The 14,321-nt window shown below is 36.8% G+C and overlaps 1 protein-coding gene across 1 annotated transcript in view; it reads right to left on the reverse strand.

The window, feature by feature from the left end:
* Window positions 1-1,360: 1,360 nt before the first annotated feature.
* The window catches only part of Med13 (mediator complex subunit 13), a 101,559-nt gene continuing 88,598 nt past the window's right edge, over window positions 1,361-14,321 (reverse strand). The window contains exons 26-29 of the mRNA XM_013013309.1: window positions 12,925-13,073; window positions 9,974-10,147; window positions 6,690-6,790; window positions 1,361-5,344 (exon numbers count right to left, since the gene is read on the reverse strand). Of these exons, the coding sequence (XP_012868763.1) occupies window positions 5,212-5,344; window positions 6,690-6,790; window positions 9,974-10,147; window positions 12,925-13,073 (557 nt within the window). The 3' untranslated portion in view covers window positions 1,361-5,211. The remainder of the gene's footprint in view (window positions 5,345-6,689; window positions 6,791-9,973; window positions 10,148-12,924; window positions 13,074-14,321) is intronic.

Raw genomic sequence — 14,321 nt, forward strand, 5'->3', positions numbered from 1 at the left:
ATTCCTCAGCACCACATAAGCAAAAAGAAAAAAGCCGGAAGTGGGGCTGTGGCTCAAGTGGTAGAGCGCTAGCCTTGAGCTGAAGAGCTGAGGGACCGCCCAGGCTCAGAGTTCAGGCCCCATGACCGGACCCCAAAAAAAAAAATCTAAGAAAATGCTTACAGGACTTAGGGCTCCTCCCAAACAAAGACATAAGTATTTTTGATGGGTTATTCATATCTGAGTTATTTTTCTTATGTTTCAAACACTTAGAGGGACAGAAGCAGGATGTCAGTGGTTCATGTCTAGAATCTTAGATACTCAGGACTGAGATTTGAGGTCCAAAGCTGGCCTTGACAGAAAAATCCAAAGGACCTTTATCTCTATTATCCAGCAAAAAGCTGGAAGTAGCAGTGTGGTTCAAGTGGCTATCATCTGTGAACAAAAAGCTGAGTAATGTCAGGAATTTAAACCCCAGTACAGGCATAAAAAACAAAAAAGAGGGGGCTGGGAAGGTGGCTCAGTGGTAGAGCGCTTGCCTTGCGTGCCTGAGGCCCTGGGTTCCATTCCTCAGCACCACATAAGCAAAAAGAAAAAAAAAGCCGGAAGTGGCGCTGTGGCTCAAGCGGTAGAGCGCTAGCCCTGGGCTGAAGAGCTGAGGGACAGTGCCCAGGCCCAGAGTACAGGCCCCACGACCGGACCCAAAAAAAAAAGAGAGAACAGAGATAACTTCAAATATTTAGAGATACTCATTCAGACTGAAAAATGAACACCTAATTGATCAAGCTAAAAAGTATTAGTATGTACACATATGATTATCATACATATTATACTTAAGAGATTAAAATCTTTTCTGGTGGGGGAAGAAGGCTGGTCATGGGGCTTGATCTCAGGGCCTGAGTGCTGTCCCTGGGCTCTTTTGCTCAAGGCAGGCACTCTACCACTTTGAGCCATAGCTCAACTTCTGGTTTTCTAGTGTTTTAATTGGAGATGAGTCTCACAGACTTTCCTGGCCAGGTTGGCTTTGAACCATAATTCTCAGATCTCAGCCTCCTGAGTAGCTAGGATTATGAGTGTGAGCTACCAGCACCCTGCTGAGATTAAAATATTTTTTAAAAGTACTCAGATAAAAATTAAAAGTCTAGGAAGTGGCTCTGTGGCTCAAGGGGTAAGAATGCTCACCTAGAGCTGAAGAGCTTAGGGACAATGCCCAGGCCCAGACTTCAAGCTCCATGACCAAAACAACAACAACAACAACAAAAACACTAAAAGCCCACTCACCAATTTCCAGGCCACCTCTTTTCACAAAATAACAACAATGCTAATATTTGAAAAAAAAAATCTAAAATGTAAGTATCTTTAACAGAATGAGACATCACAATGAAGGCTTCATGAATAATTTATTCCATTTGAAGTTTTGTTTTTTTGTTTTTTTTTTTAAAAAGTATAAACCTTTTCATTTCCTCAATCACAATTTGTACAACTCAGTGTTATGGCATTCGGCAGCAATAGTGTTTGTTCCTTATTCTTTTTTGTCACGTTAAAAAGAAAAGCAATTGGACCATTTTAAATGTCACTGCTAAACAACAACTTTAAAAGGCCCCTTCATAAAGTGATCAAGCTACTTTGAGAGGGTGGATGCTGACATGTCCAGTAATGACGTTACAATTTGTAGTTTAAATTCAGTAACTTTAAGGTCCACAAATCCAGTTTACTTTGAAAACTAAAGCTATTTAAAAACTTCATGAGTATACAACCTGAGGAGTATTTTAGGTCCCAAATCCAGTTTTTCAATTTATACTCCACAAAAAAAAAAAAAATCATATGTAAAAATTTAAACCACAGTTCTGGGCCCATTAAAACACCAAGAAAAACTAAAAAGGTAAGAGTTCCAGCTGATTCTTTTTTTTTTGGGGGGGGAGGAGAGGACAAAATAAAAGTATACATTAAAAATATTTTCCTTAATTTAGATAAACTAAAATATTAAAAGGAAACCCAGACCAAAATATCACTCAAGCAACATTAAATGTACTAACAGACTAATATGCAATGCCATAGTGGATGAGTAGCAAATTATATGATGCAATAGCATTTAAAAACTTCCTTTTAATCTATTCAATTTGAACATTATAAATAATGTGACATAGTATTTTGATATTACAGTATTAACATAGTGCTTGATTAAAGATCTGCAAATCTTTGTAGTAACACATTAAGTTAAAAAATTACCTCAGAAGGCAAATATGAAGACGAAGAGAGAATATTTTAATACAGTAATCTGTGCCATACTGACAATTGAGTACGAATACAGCTGAGGATAGTTGACTAAGTAGTAAGAGCTTAATTTTAGTGGTTTAAGAAAAGTTTAGAAATATTTAAAAATTACAGCTATTTTAAAATTTAAGGATTACATATAAGTACACTTGGTGGCCTTCTGGCCAAACAATAAGGTGTACAGAAATTTATTCATACAGTGTTAATTCACAGTCCTGATAACTGAATGGCTTGCATAAGAAAGGTATGGCTAGATGTTTCTCACTGGCTGGAAGCAGACATATAACTAATCTTTTAAAATGTCAAAATACTGAACTTCCACTCTGCTTCATAATGGATAACTACACAAAAAACAGACATTAGCACTGTTAACAAAGAAGTCAAGGTGTTGGTAATTCACTGGTATAAAGAATAATATTTTGCTTACCTATTTAAGTAAAAGAGAACTACCCATACTTGCCTGTGACAGTACATTAGTAAGTCAGATCCATCATCCTGCATAAAAGACTTAAGTTCATTTTTTTCTGAAATGAGCCAAGTGACCTCTAATGGCTATTTAATAACTTTCTAGTCAAGTGAGAACTGATACATGAAGGGAAGAAAAATTTCCTATGAGTAAATCCTGTATAATTGGGAACTATTCCCTGATTCCCAGATAAAAAGGAATTATATGCTGGGTTCCCTCCTATGGCTCCATATTAAAAAAAAAAATCTATCAGGGAATATTTTTTAATCTATTTTCAATCTGAGTGTAGTTATAAAAGGTTACTGATTTTAAACAACTGAAATTATAAACATTTTTAAGCCACTACTGAGCTAAGTATATTTTTAAAAGGATACTTTTAAACAGAAATCCCAAATAATTATCTTTTCTCTCAAATCTCAGAGAAGTTTTTTTCCCCCAAAAAAAGTACAGAACAAAACATACCAACATAATCTGTGGTGTTCAGCATAATTTTAAAACAATGCAGAGATGAGATCTTTAAATTCAATATCAAAATATGAGCACTGGGGTTGAATTATAATATAGAAGGAATAAATGAAAACTTGTCATCAATTGAGTTTAAATTCTTTACAGCAAAAACAAGACCGCTAAGGTTTTAATATACACAATTTAAAGAAATTATACTGTTCATAAGAAACTGTTATTTATGCTAAGCATATAGTATTTACAAAACAAGTTTCAGTTAAAAAAACCAAAGTAGTGTTTTGTAAATACAACTGATTTTGTTCTTGTGAATAATTAATGAATGTATGAATAGGTGTTTTCCTAGACTGCTTCCAAGAAAGAAAGGTAGACTTGGCGACTGTGAATTCAAGTCAGCAATACAGGTAGGAGGCTAACTTGGGCTCTCTTCTGAGCAGCACTGTAGAAAGGATTTTTCAAGGGGAAAAAGTCTGCCTAAAAGCAGTTATCTTGGCATGTGCAAACAAGAAGGGGGAAAGCTGTACTGAAGGAAGGAGTGAATTAAAGTCCCTAAAATTCAAGTCCCTTCTTTAGGGAGGTGAGAACCTCCTTGGCATATGCCCTACCTTAATTTTAGCTGTGTTATAGAAAAGTACAGACTCTGGTGTTTGGGACTGCCATCTCCAAACCAAGAAAATTAAATAAATAAAAAAGGCAAAGGGAAACAGTTTAGAAAATGGTTCTTTCACTAGTGGAATAAGAGTCTGAATACCAGAATTCACTGAGAATCTATTTACACCACAGTTTGATTGCACACACACACTCATACATATGCATACTCTCACACACATTCCCAATCTTTAATTTAAAAAAAAAAAAGTCAACAATCAAGAATGACTGCTCTTAAAATAATTTGTAAAATGCCTAGAGCTGGGCTAAATTTCACTCTGATAGCAGATCCTGAAGATAAATTTCATAATTAATAATATTCCCATGCCTAAGTGTGCCACTGATAAAACTAAAAAACAATTAAGCAGGTAACAATAAACACCAAAATTAGTTTAAGCATTCAGTAGCAAATTTTTTTCTTGTAAAACTAAGTTTCTTTCACTGGAAATGGCCTGAAATATTAGTCATAGCCCTAAACCATAGTACAAAATATAACTGAAGAATTCTCATTTTATTCTAAGTGAAACCGCCTAACAATATCACTTGTATATTGCCATCATGTTATTCTGTAAAGGTGTGATATATAAAATGCTGTAAGACCCGGTACCTTTTCAATTTATAAACACAGTGAACTTCATTACTGTACATGTACTCTGCAACTACAGCTTAGCTGTAAATCCTCCACACACAATGGTATGGACATTATTCCCCCTCTATCCCCGTTAAACTGTACATCGAGACAATACAAATTTACTGTCCCACCCACCCCTTACAAAAAAATAATACTCTAAAAGCAACCCTACTGCAACTTTTTAATTAAGACGATTACATATATTTTAGACCAATTGCTTTAAAGCAAGAAGGCAGTATAAACCTTCTAGGAAAATTTTTATAAAAGAGGTTAAGAAATATAAGACAATTTATACATTTAAAAACTTACAATAAATAAGAGATGCAGGCATTTTTGAATACTAGATACTATAATCCAAATACAAGAACATCTTGATGTTCTAAAGCCATATGTTGAAATTCATTGTTCTTCATGTTTCCTTTCCATGCTTTTAATATTCATTTAACATGACTGGGTACTATGGCTCATTACTTTTCACAAATACTGTGACTGGAAAAAAAAAAGGTTAATTTTTGCTACAAAAATGTTATAATACGTTTTGTATGATCAGTCATCTTCCTAAAGAGTTCAGTATAGTCAATGAAAAATAGGGTTAAAGCCCCTCCCCCAAGTCAAAACAATATTTGTTGAAGTAATAAGAATTAGACCCCATCACAAATGACTTTCACTGAGAAGAGAATTGCAACTTAATCCTGCAGCAAAATATCCTTTTTTCCTTATTCTTTTCTTGCACAGTTCCATCAAATGAAGATCACAGCATATTCATGATAAAGTTATATAACTGATTCAGCACCACAAAATGAATTGGGAGACATGAGCGTCTGTCCTGGATTGCAGGGTCACAGGTTAGCCAGGAGAGTGCATTATACTGTTCCAAAACAAACCTGAAGAACAAATAAACTCTGTAAGTCATGCATCTTTTCAGAAGTAGTTTTAAACTATGGTATCTAATATATTTTAGTCACTGTATTCCCCATTCCCAGGATAGGGTCTACTATGTAATCCAGGGTAGCCTCAGACACACACTACTACATCTAACTAAAAAAACCCTTAAAAAAAAAAAAAGAGTGGAAAATATGGAATAGAGAGGTCTTGGGAAGAAAAATAAGTAATTTCATAAAGATTATTCTCAGACTGGGGTAGTAAGCTTGCACCAACGGTAGTAAGCAGAAACAATATTTAAGTTCAATTCCGAGTATATAATAAAAAAATATATTCTTGGCTGAGGATGCAGCTCAGTGGTACACTTGCCTATCATGACATCACATGCAAGGTCCTGGGCTGGATCCCAAACACTCAAAAGTCTCAAAGGTAGATTACTCAGCGGGGTGGCTGGTGGCTCATGTCTATAATTCAAACTAGTCAGGAGGCTGGGATATGAAGATCATGGTTCAAAATCAGCCCAAGCAGGAAAGTCTGAGACCCTTATCTCCAAAAAAGCCAAAAGCAGAGCTGTGGCTCAAGTGGTAGAATGCTACCTTTAAGCACAAAAGCTCAAGGACAGTGCCCCGGCCTTGAGTTCAAGACAGACAGACAGACAGACACACAGACAGACACACAGACAGACACACACACACACACACACACACACACACACACACACACACACACACACGCCTTGAATTCAAGCCCCAGGATGGAAGGACACACGGAAGGACACACACACACACACGCACGCACGCATGCACGCACGCCTTGAGTTCAAGCAAGCCCCAGGATGGAAGGACACACGGAAGGAGAAAGACAGATACACAGACACACACAGACACACAGACACACACACAGGCCTTGAGTTCAAGTCCCAGGACGGAAGGACACATGGAAGGAGGGAGACAGACACACAGACAGACACACAGACAGACACACACACAGGCCTTGAGTTCAAGTCCCCCCCCCCACGCCTTGAGTTCAAGCCCCAGGATGGAAGGACACAGGGAAGAAGGGAGAGACAGACAGACACACACACATACACACACACACACATGCCTTGAGTTCAAGCCCTAGGACACACACACACCCAGGACCCAGGACTGGCACAATAAAAATAAATACATAAATAAAAATTTTAAAAAGATTGCTCATGTTAGAAAATAGTTAATTCTAAATAACATAATTTACCCAGATATCCAAGGGTATAGAACTGTAAACTTGCCAAAAGTGAGAAAACTACCCAAGAATCAACACTATTTAAGTTGCAATGGAAAACACTGAGTGATAAAAGAGTTGTACCTGAGGACATCTGAAGTCTGATTTGAGTCAAGTGGGTGGGAGTGTTTACTGTGAAGCAGCTCGTCAGATTGCACTGAAGGCACGTGGAGGTGCAAAGAGGCCTAAAAAGGTAACAGGCAGCCAGTTAGTCAAATGGACAAAAATGGATTAGTTCTGCTTTATTTTTCCAATGTATGTTCCTTGATGAAATACATGTTAGCACTATGTTATAAATGGGAACTTCTATACAAATTCTGGATCTCCTACTGTTAAAAGCAAAACTTAGATTGATTCTCCCTGCTTTGGATTTACTAGATGTGTGAAGCAAATGTTTAAAAGAAGCACTGAACTGATATAAATCTAAGCATAGTCTGTCTTTAAGTTACTAACCAGACATACCTAGGTCTAAGTACTGAAAATGTAAAAGGAGTAAGCATATGCAAATATTTTACTTACAAAGTTGTAAAGCTTAAAGCTATCTTTAAATTCTTTTTTTCCCCCCTTTTTGTCTTTTGTGCTGGTACTAGGCTTGAACTAAGGGCCTTGCACACTTGCTTGGCTTTTTGCTCAAGACTAGCACTCTATCACTTGAGCCAGAAACCCATTTCTGGCTTTTTATTGGTTAATTAGAGGTAAAAGTCTCAAGAACATTTCTTCCTGGGCTAGCTTCCAACCAGAATCCTCAGACCTCAGCCTCTTGAATAACCAGGATTATAGATGTGAACCAACAACATCCTGTTTCACTGAATTCTTACAGTCTTTGCTTTCTTTGACCAATAGTATTCATAACAGCTTAGTAACAACTAGCGCACCCATTTAGGTACGGCAGTGAATCGTGCTATGCTTCTTCATATTTCAATCAAAGTAAATACTGTGTTAACATTGGTATTAAAACACAGTGAACTTTCACTAGTGGTGGTTCACCAAAGAAGCTGTAGATCTTTCTAGAAACTGTAAAAGGTACTCCTCTATATACTATTCAAGGTACTCTTATAATTACCTGTTCTCTCCTTTGCAACTATACATATATGTATGTATGTGTATGTAGTATATTTAGAAATATAACCAAGATATATATGTTTGAACTGTGTATAAACTCTTGATTTATGAATTAAAAACAAAATCCTCAGATGGAAAATCACTACAAAATCAATGAATGTTAACTAATACCAGTGCTCTAATTCCTCTGACAAAATGATTTTTAACCATCTAAGAAACAACCCAGCATTTTCAAGCAAAGAGAAACATAGCAGGTAGTTTTATTGCCTATAATACAGAACTAAAATGGGATGCATGAAAAACAAAAAAAGGGTGATCAAAATTATGGTAAGTTATGCCTTACCTGGTAATTCAGAACCAGAAGTCCTAATCTTGTTACACTGTATCTGAGGGTGAATGCTCACTTTACACTATCCTCTCTGCAAATAAATATTGAGTAGAAAAGAATCTGGATAGTCCCTTGGACTTTTCTCAAAGTAGTGTTTCCATAAAAAAAAAAAAATGTGCCCTGAAACACTAAAGTCATGAACTACAAATAGTGTTACACAATCCTTTACTTGTGTATACAACATAAATTTGGGAACTGTTAGGTAAACAATGTTATTTTTCAGAAACTTTTGTGTTTACATGCATTGTGATACAAAAGGGGCAGATGGCATGTACAGCACTTCCAAAAGGACCAAAGAACCTACTGTTTCCTGGAGATTCCAAGGGCTACTATACTGCAGCGAACCTCTTAAAAAGATGTTCTGGTAATGAGATTTGTAAAAACTACTGCACATTACTCAGAGGAAGAAAGGGATAGGATAAACTATTATCTTAAATATAGTATTATTTTATATATTTAATGAATATTCCTTAGGTATATTATCTCAATAACAGTCAATTTGAGAGTTGACAATATAGTTTCATGGTAGAGTGCTTGCCTAGCCTGGCTATGATCCCCATTTTCACCAAAATAGTTCAAATCAGCTTTGTAATCTTTATGACTATGCTACAGAAGTCCATTATTTAATTTCAAATATCACTGACTTACTAAGACGTAGACCAAGGTTATCAAGATTTACTAGTAACATGAATAAAAGATATAAAAAAACTTATAGGTTCATTAACTGCCAAAATATAATCCAAGAAACTAAAGCATATCTCACTTTTATGCTTAGTAAAACTAAGTAAAAATTTAAATGAGCATGACTTATAAATAGAAACAGCCCATCTCTGGTAGGTTACAATATGTTAAATCAGATCTGAATGTTATTTAAGTTACATTACTAATGATTGTGTTTGGTAAAATGTCACTGTGGGTCTAAGAATGTCACTTTTAAAAATCACTGAATAGTTTTAACCCAGTAATTTATACAAATCCATATTACCTCCTTAAAGATGTAATATGTAAAAAAAAATGAAACTATTTAGTATAAAGATTGTTGAATCTTTTAGTCTTCAGAATATAACATAATGTGTATATAAGATAACTGAAATACTAACATAATTATCACTAAAATTTCCAAGTTTTTTGTTGTTTTTGTGCTGGTCCTAAGGCTTGAACCCAGGGTATGGGTGCTGTCTCTAAGCTTTTGTGCTCAAGGCTAGCACTCGAGCACTCAAACCACAGTTCGATTTCCAGCTTTTTTAGTAGTTTCGTGGAGGTTAGGAGTCTCAAAGACTTTCTTGCCCAGGCTGGCTTTGAACCACGATCCTCATCAGCCTCCTGAGTGGCTAGTTGTGATCCAATGGTACCTGGCAAATTCCAGGTTTTAGTCCACTCAGACAGATGAGCTTTTTGGAACTTAAAATATACTCATCTAGAAAAATAAAAGGGGGCACTTGGAAGGTGGCTCAGCGGTAGAGCGCTTGCCTTGCATTCATGAGGCCCTGGGTTCAATTCCTCAGCACCACATAAGCAAAAAGAAAAAAGCCAGAAGTGGCGCTGTGGCTCAAGTGGTAGAGCACTAGCCTTGAGCTGAAGAGCTGAGGGACAGCACCCAGGCCCAGAGTTCAGGCCCCACGAACGGACCCCACAAAAAAAAAAAAAGAAAGAAAGAAAAAGAAAAGAAAGAAAGAAAAAGATAATGTTTCTCTCAACTCTAAACTAAAGTTGTACATAGTAAGTGAAAAAAACTAATAGTTTCAAGAATTTGACTTAAGAATTTTAAACAATGTAATTAAAAATTTAGAGTTGTTTCATAATGAGTTCTCAGAGTCACACATGGCAATGCATTTAAGAAGTTTGAATGTAGACAATCTGTAAGACTTAGGACTCAAGTTACAATTAGAATTATTAATTGGCATAGAAATGGTAATACCTTAAGAAAAAGGGGACACTGATATTGTGCTTGAGGACATGCTGACCAGAACCAGTCAGGTAATGGACCCGCTTTGGCAGTTGATACAAAGTATCCAAGGGCCAATGGTTGCTGAAGAATATTAGTTACTTCATCATGAGATTCTGTTGAAAGTAGCCGATCTGTACCTTGACCCTTAAAAACACAAAATTTAAAGTACATTAGTTCATTCAACGTATCTGGGCACCAGATATAAAAACTAAATGGCTTAATTCTTACAACATCAACTAAAAAAAAAAATAAAATATTGAAGCAGAGCACCAGTGGCACATGCCTGTAATCCTAGTTATTCCAGAGGCGGAGATTTAAGGATTATGGTTTAAAGCCAGCTCAGGCTGGAAAGTCCTGGCAACTCTTACCTCTTATTAACTGCCAGAGCATGCTGAAAGTAGAGTTATGATTCAAATGTCAGAGAACTAACACTGAGCACAAAAGCACCCAGGCTCTGTGTTCAACCCCCAGGACTGGCACATATGTGCACACATGTGTGCGCATGCATGCATGCACATACACATAGAAAAACCCAATCATTATACAATTAATAATTAATGCCAGCCTGGACAGACAAATCTGTGACTCTTATCTCCAATTAATGAGCAAAAACTTGGAAGTGGAGGTGTGACTCAATTATATGAGGAAATCAACATGCCAAACTATTGTGCATTATCATACCGAGTGTATGTGAGAGAAGAACAGACAGAGACGAAGAGAAAGAAAATATGTAAACCTTTGCAGCTGAATAAAAAATTAAAAGATAACCATTCAGAGGCCTGTTACTCACACCTACAATGCTATCTAATCAGGAGGCTGAGATCAGAGAAGACAGTCCAGGTACTGAAATGCTTGACTCTTATCTCCAATTAACCATCAAAAAGCCTGAAGTAGGGGCTGGGAATGTGGCTTAGTGGTAGAGGGCTTGCCTAGCATGCATGAAGCCCTGAGTTCAATTCCTTAATACCACATAAACAGAAAAGGCCAGATGTGGGTCTGTGGCTCAAGGGGTAGAGCGCGAGCCTCGAGCAAAAAGAAGATCAGGGACAGTGCCTAAGCCATGAGCAAAAAAGTCAAACAAGAGTGTGAAACCCTGAGTCCAAGCCCCTGTACAAAAAATGCTCAATGAAATCTTTAGCTTCTTCCTAATAGCAATTATCATATCTAATTCAGAAGATATATCCAATTTAGCTTTGTTTACCTAGCACTTTCTATAAAATGCAATTAACAAGGTTTTGGAAAGCACTGTAGCAACATAGACTACAATACTACTGATGTTCAGATACTCTGGATGAGTCAATACAATTCTTGCTATTTAATTTAAGGAAACACATATGTGGAATATGAAGCAATAGAATTGTAGCCTAGGCTACATAGTAAGACTCAAAAAAGAAAAATCTGTATTTATTGTAAGTTGAATATAAATATATGTGGAAAAATAACATGCCATAAACTAAACTTAAGGTGGTAGTATTATTAGTGCGTTTAAAAATAATTATATAGGGGCTGGGAAGTTGGTTCAGTGGTAGAGTGTTTGCCTTGCATGCATGAGGCCCTGGTTCGATTCCTCAAGCACCACATAAGCAGAAAAATAAAGCCAGAAGTGGCACTGTGGCTCAAATGGTAGGGTGCTGGCCTTGAGCTGAAAAGCTGAGGGACAGTGACCAGGACCAGAGTTCAGCCTCACAATCGACAAAAAAAAAAAAAAATAATAATTATATAGGTTTTGTTTTGCCTTACACTACTGGAATTTAAAGGCATTCTACCACTTCAACATGCCACCAGCTGCTTTAGTTTATTTCTAAGATAAAAGTATCATATCTTTGCTCAAAGTTCATTTTGAACAGAAATCCTCCTACTTTGGCCTCCTCAGTAGCTAGAATTACAAGTCTGTGTCATCACAACTAGTATTTCGAGGGAAGGATCTGGCTGACGAGGCAGGCCTCAACTACAATCTAGCAGGGCACTGGTAGCCACACTTGTAATACTAGCTACCCAGGAGGCTGAGATTTGAGAATCATGGTTCAAAGTTAGCCTGGGCAAGAAAAGTCCACGAGACTCTTATTTCCAATTAACCACCAAAAAGCTGGAAATGGAGGTGTGGTTCAAACAGAAGTAGAATTCCAGCCTTGGGTTAAAAAGCTAAGGGGCAGAACCCTAATCCTGAATTCAAGCCCTAGTACCAGCACTAAACCAAAAAAGAAAGTGTGTGTGGGGCGGGGGGGGGGGGGGGGGGGGGGGGGGGGGGGGGGGGAGGGGGGGGAGAGGAAAAGAATGGAGAAGATGAAAGGTAAAACTGGCAAATATTCTTTCCTACTTTACAAAAGACAGAGCTTAAACATACACATACTGTAATAATCTACCACTATAATTCATTTCACTGAAATAAAGACATGTTATTCAATGGAATCCAAATTGCTTTTAATTAAAAAAAAATCACAATATTGTTTGATTTACTAACAGCCAAAAATAAACTTGGATATGGGTGGGTAATTTGTATTTTACCTGTTCTTTTAAGAAAATTACTATCTCTATTATGTTCCTTATTCAAACAATGATTTTGAATGACAACTCTTATGTATACAAATTGATTCTGAAAGATATTGTGATCTTATACTTAAAGCTACAGCAAAATGGCTAATGACAAATCATCGAGAAGATGTAGATTTAGGGAAAGCAGACGTTTAAGAGGAATGAGAGTTTGAAGTTAGTCTCGGTTACACAGTGAGACTGTTTTCAAAAACAAACCAATAAAAGTGGATGTCTATGAGGCAGAAGTGAATGAAAGTACATCATCTCTTGCTAATTTTTAAGGGAAAGTTAATAGGGAAAATTAGCTAGTGTTCTTTTCATATTGAATCCCTTATTGAAATGAATGAATGATGTTGAGATAAACTGAACTTTTCTACAAAAAGTATTACCTTGCCAGCATCACCTCCATGGGGATAATGAGATCCTGGAGAATGTACAGGAGATGTAGTTGGAGATGCAGGAAGGATATTAATAATATCAGGATCAAGATCATCTCCTGTATCTAATAAATCAAAGATACCCATTCCATCTGCTCCATCTAAACAGGAGAAAGAAATTAAACATTCCATTTTTCCATAGTGCATAATTATTCACAGTAAAGGGTAAATAGGGTAAATAAATTTTAACCAAAAGGGGTTAATATAACCAAATTACTATGTACCAAGTGTCAAGTATTAGACTAACAGTGATATTTTAAAAATATGTAAGCCAGGCACTGGTGGCTCATGCCTATGACCCTAGCTACTCAGAAGGCTGAGATCTGAGGACTGACTGCAGTTCAAAGTCAACCAATGTAGGAAAGTCTGTGAGACTCTTTATCTCCAATGAACATCCAAAAAAAAAAAAAAAAATGGACATGGAGCTGTGGCTCAAGTTCTAGAGCAATAGCTCTGAGTAAAAGAAGCACCGGCACAGCACCCAAGCCCTGAGTTCAAGCCACAGGATGGGCACAGAAAAACAAATGAAAAAACCCCCACAGAAACAAGTACATTATTAATCTGAATAATGGCCCTTAAATGATTTCCATGCTCTAATCTCAGAAATCTATTAATGTTACCATAAAGGACTTTGTGTATGTGATCAAACTACGGATCTTAAAATGGGGAGATTGTTCTGGACTATCCAGCTAAGGAGTACAGGTAGCCTCAAAGGCAAAGAAACATTCTCCTTGCAAATCTCAGAAGCAATCAACCCTGCTAACAACCTGACTATAAAGTCCATTGAAACTGATTTTGGATGCTCTACTAAGAGCATGTGTATGTGATCTTTTAAACACTAAGTATTTGGTAATTTGTTACAGCAACAATAGGAAACTAACAAGGAGTAAAATATGTTCATGAAATGATACTTAAAAATGGGACTACTTTTTTTCTTTATTTTTCTTTCTTTCTTTCTTTATTTTGGGTCCGGTCGTGGGGCCTGAACTCTGGGCCTGGGCGCTGTCCCTCAGCTCTTCAGCTCAAGGCTAGCATTCTATCACTTGAGCCACAGTGCCACTTCCGGCTTTTTTCTTAGGTGGTACTGAGGAATCGAACCCAGGGCCTCAAGCATGTAAGCAAGTGCTCTACCACTGAGCCACCTTCCCAGCCCCTCACTATTTTATATTAAGTAAAATATCTGAGTTATTACAATTAACTGAGACAAAATCATTAATATATATATGCCTAAGTTTGAGTATCTAACATGTTATGATGTAGTTCAGAGTAACAATGGAATATTAGTTGCTTTTGCACTAAAAACAGGCTACAAAAGTTACATCTCTAATCTGGCCATTTATATTAAAAAC

The sequence above is a fragment of the Dipodomys ordii genome, unplaced genomic scaffold, assembly GCF_000151885.1.
Source record: "Dipodomys ordii isolate 6190 unplaced genomic scaffold, Dord_2.0 Scaffold19, whole genome shotgun sequence".
Taxonomy (NCBI): Eukaryota; Metazoa; Chordata; class Mammalia; order Rodentia; family Heteromyidae; genus Dipodomys; species Dipodomys ordii.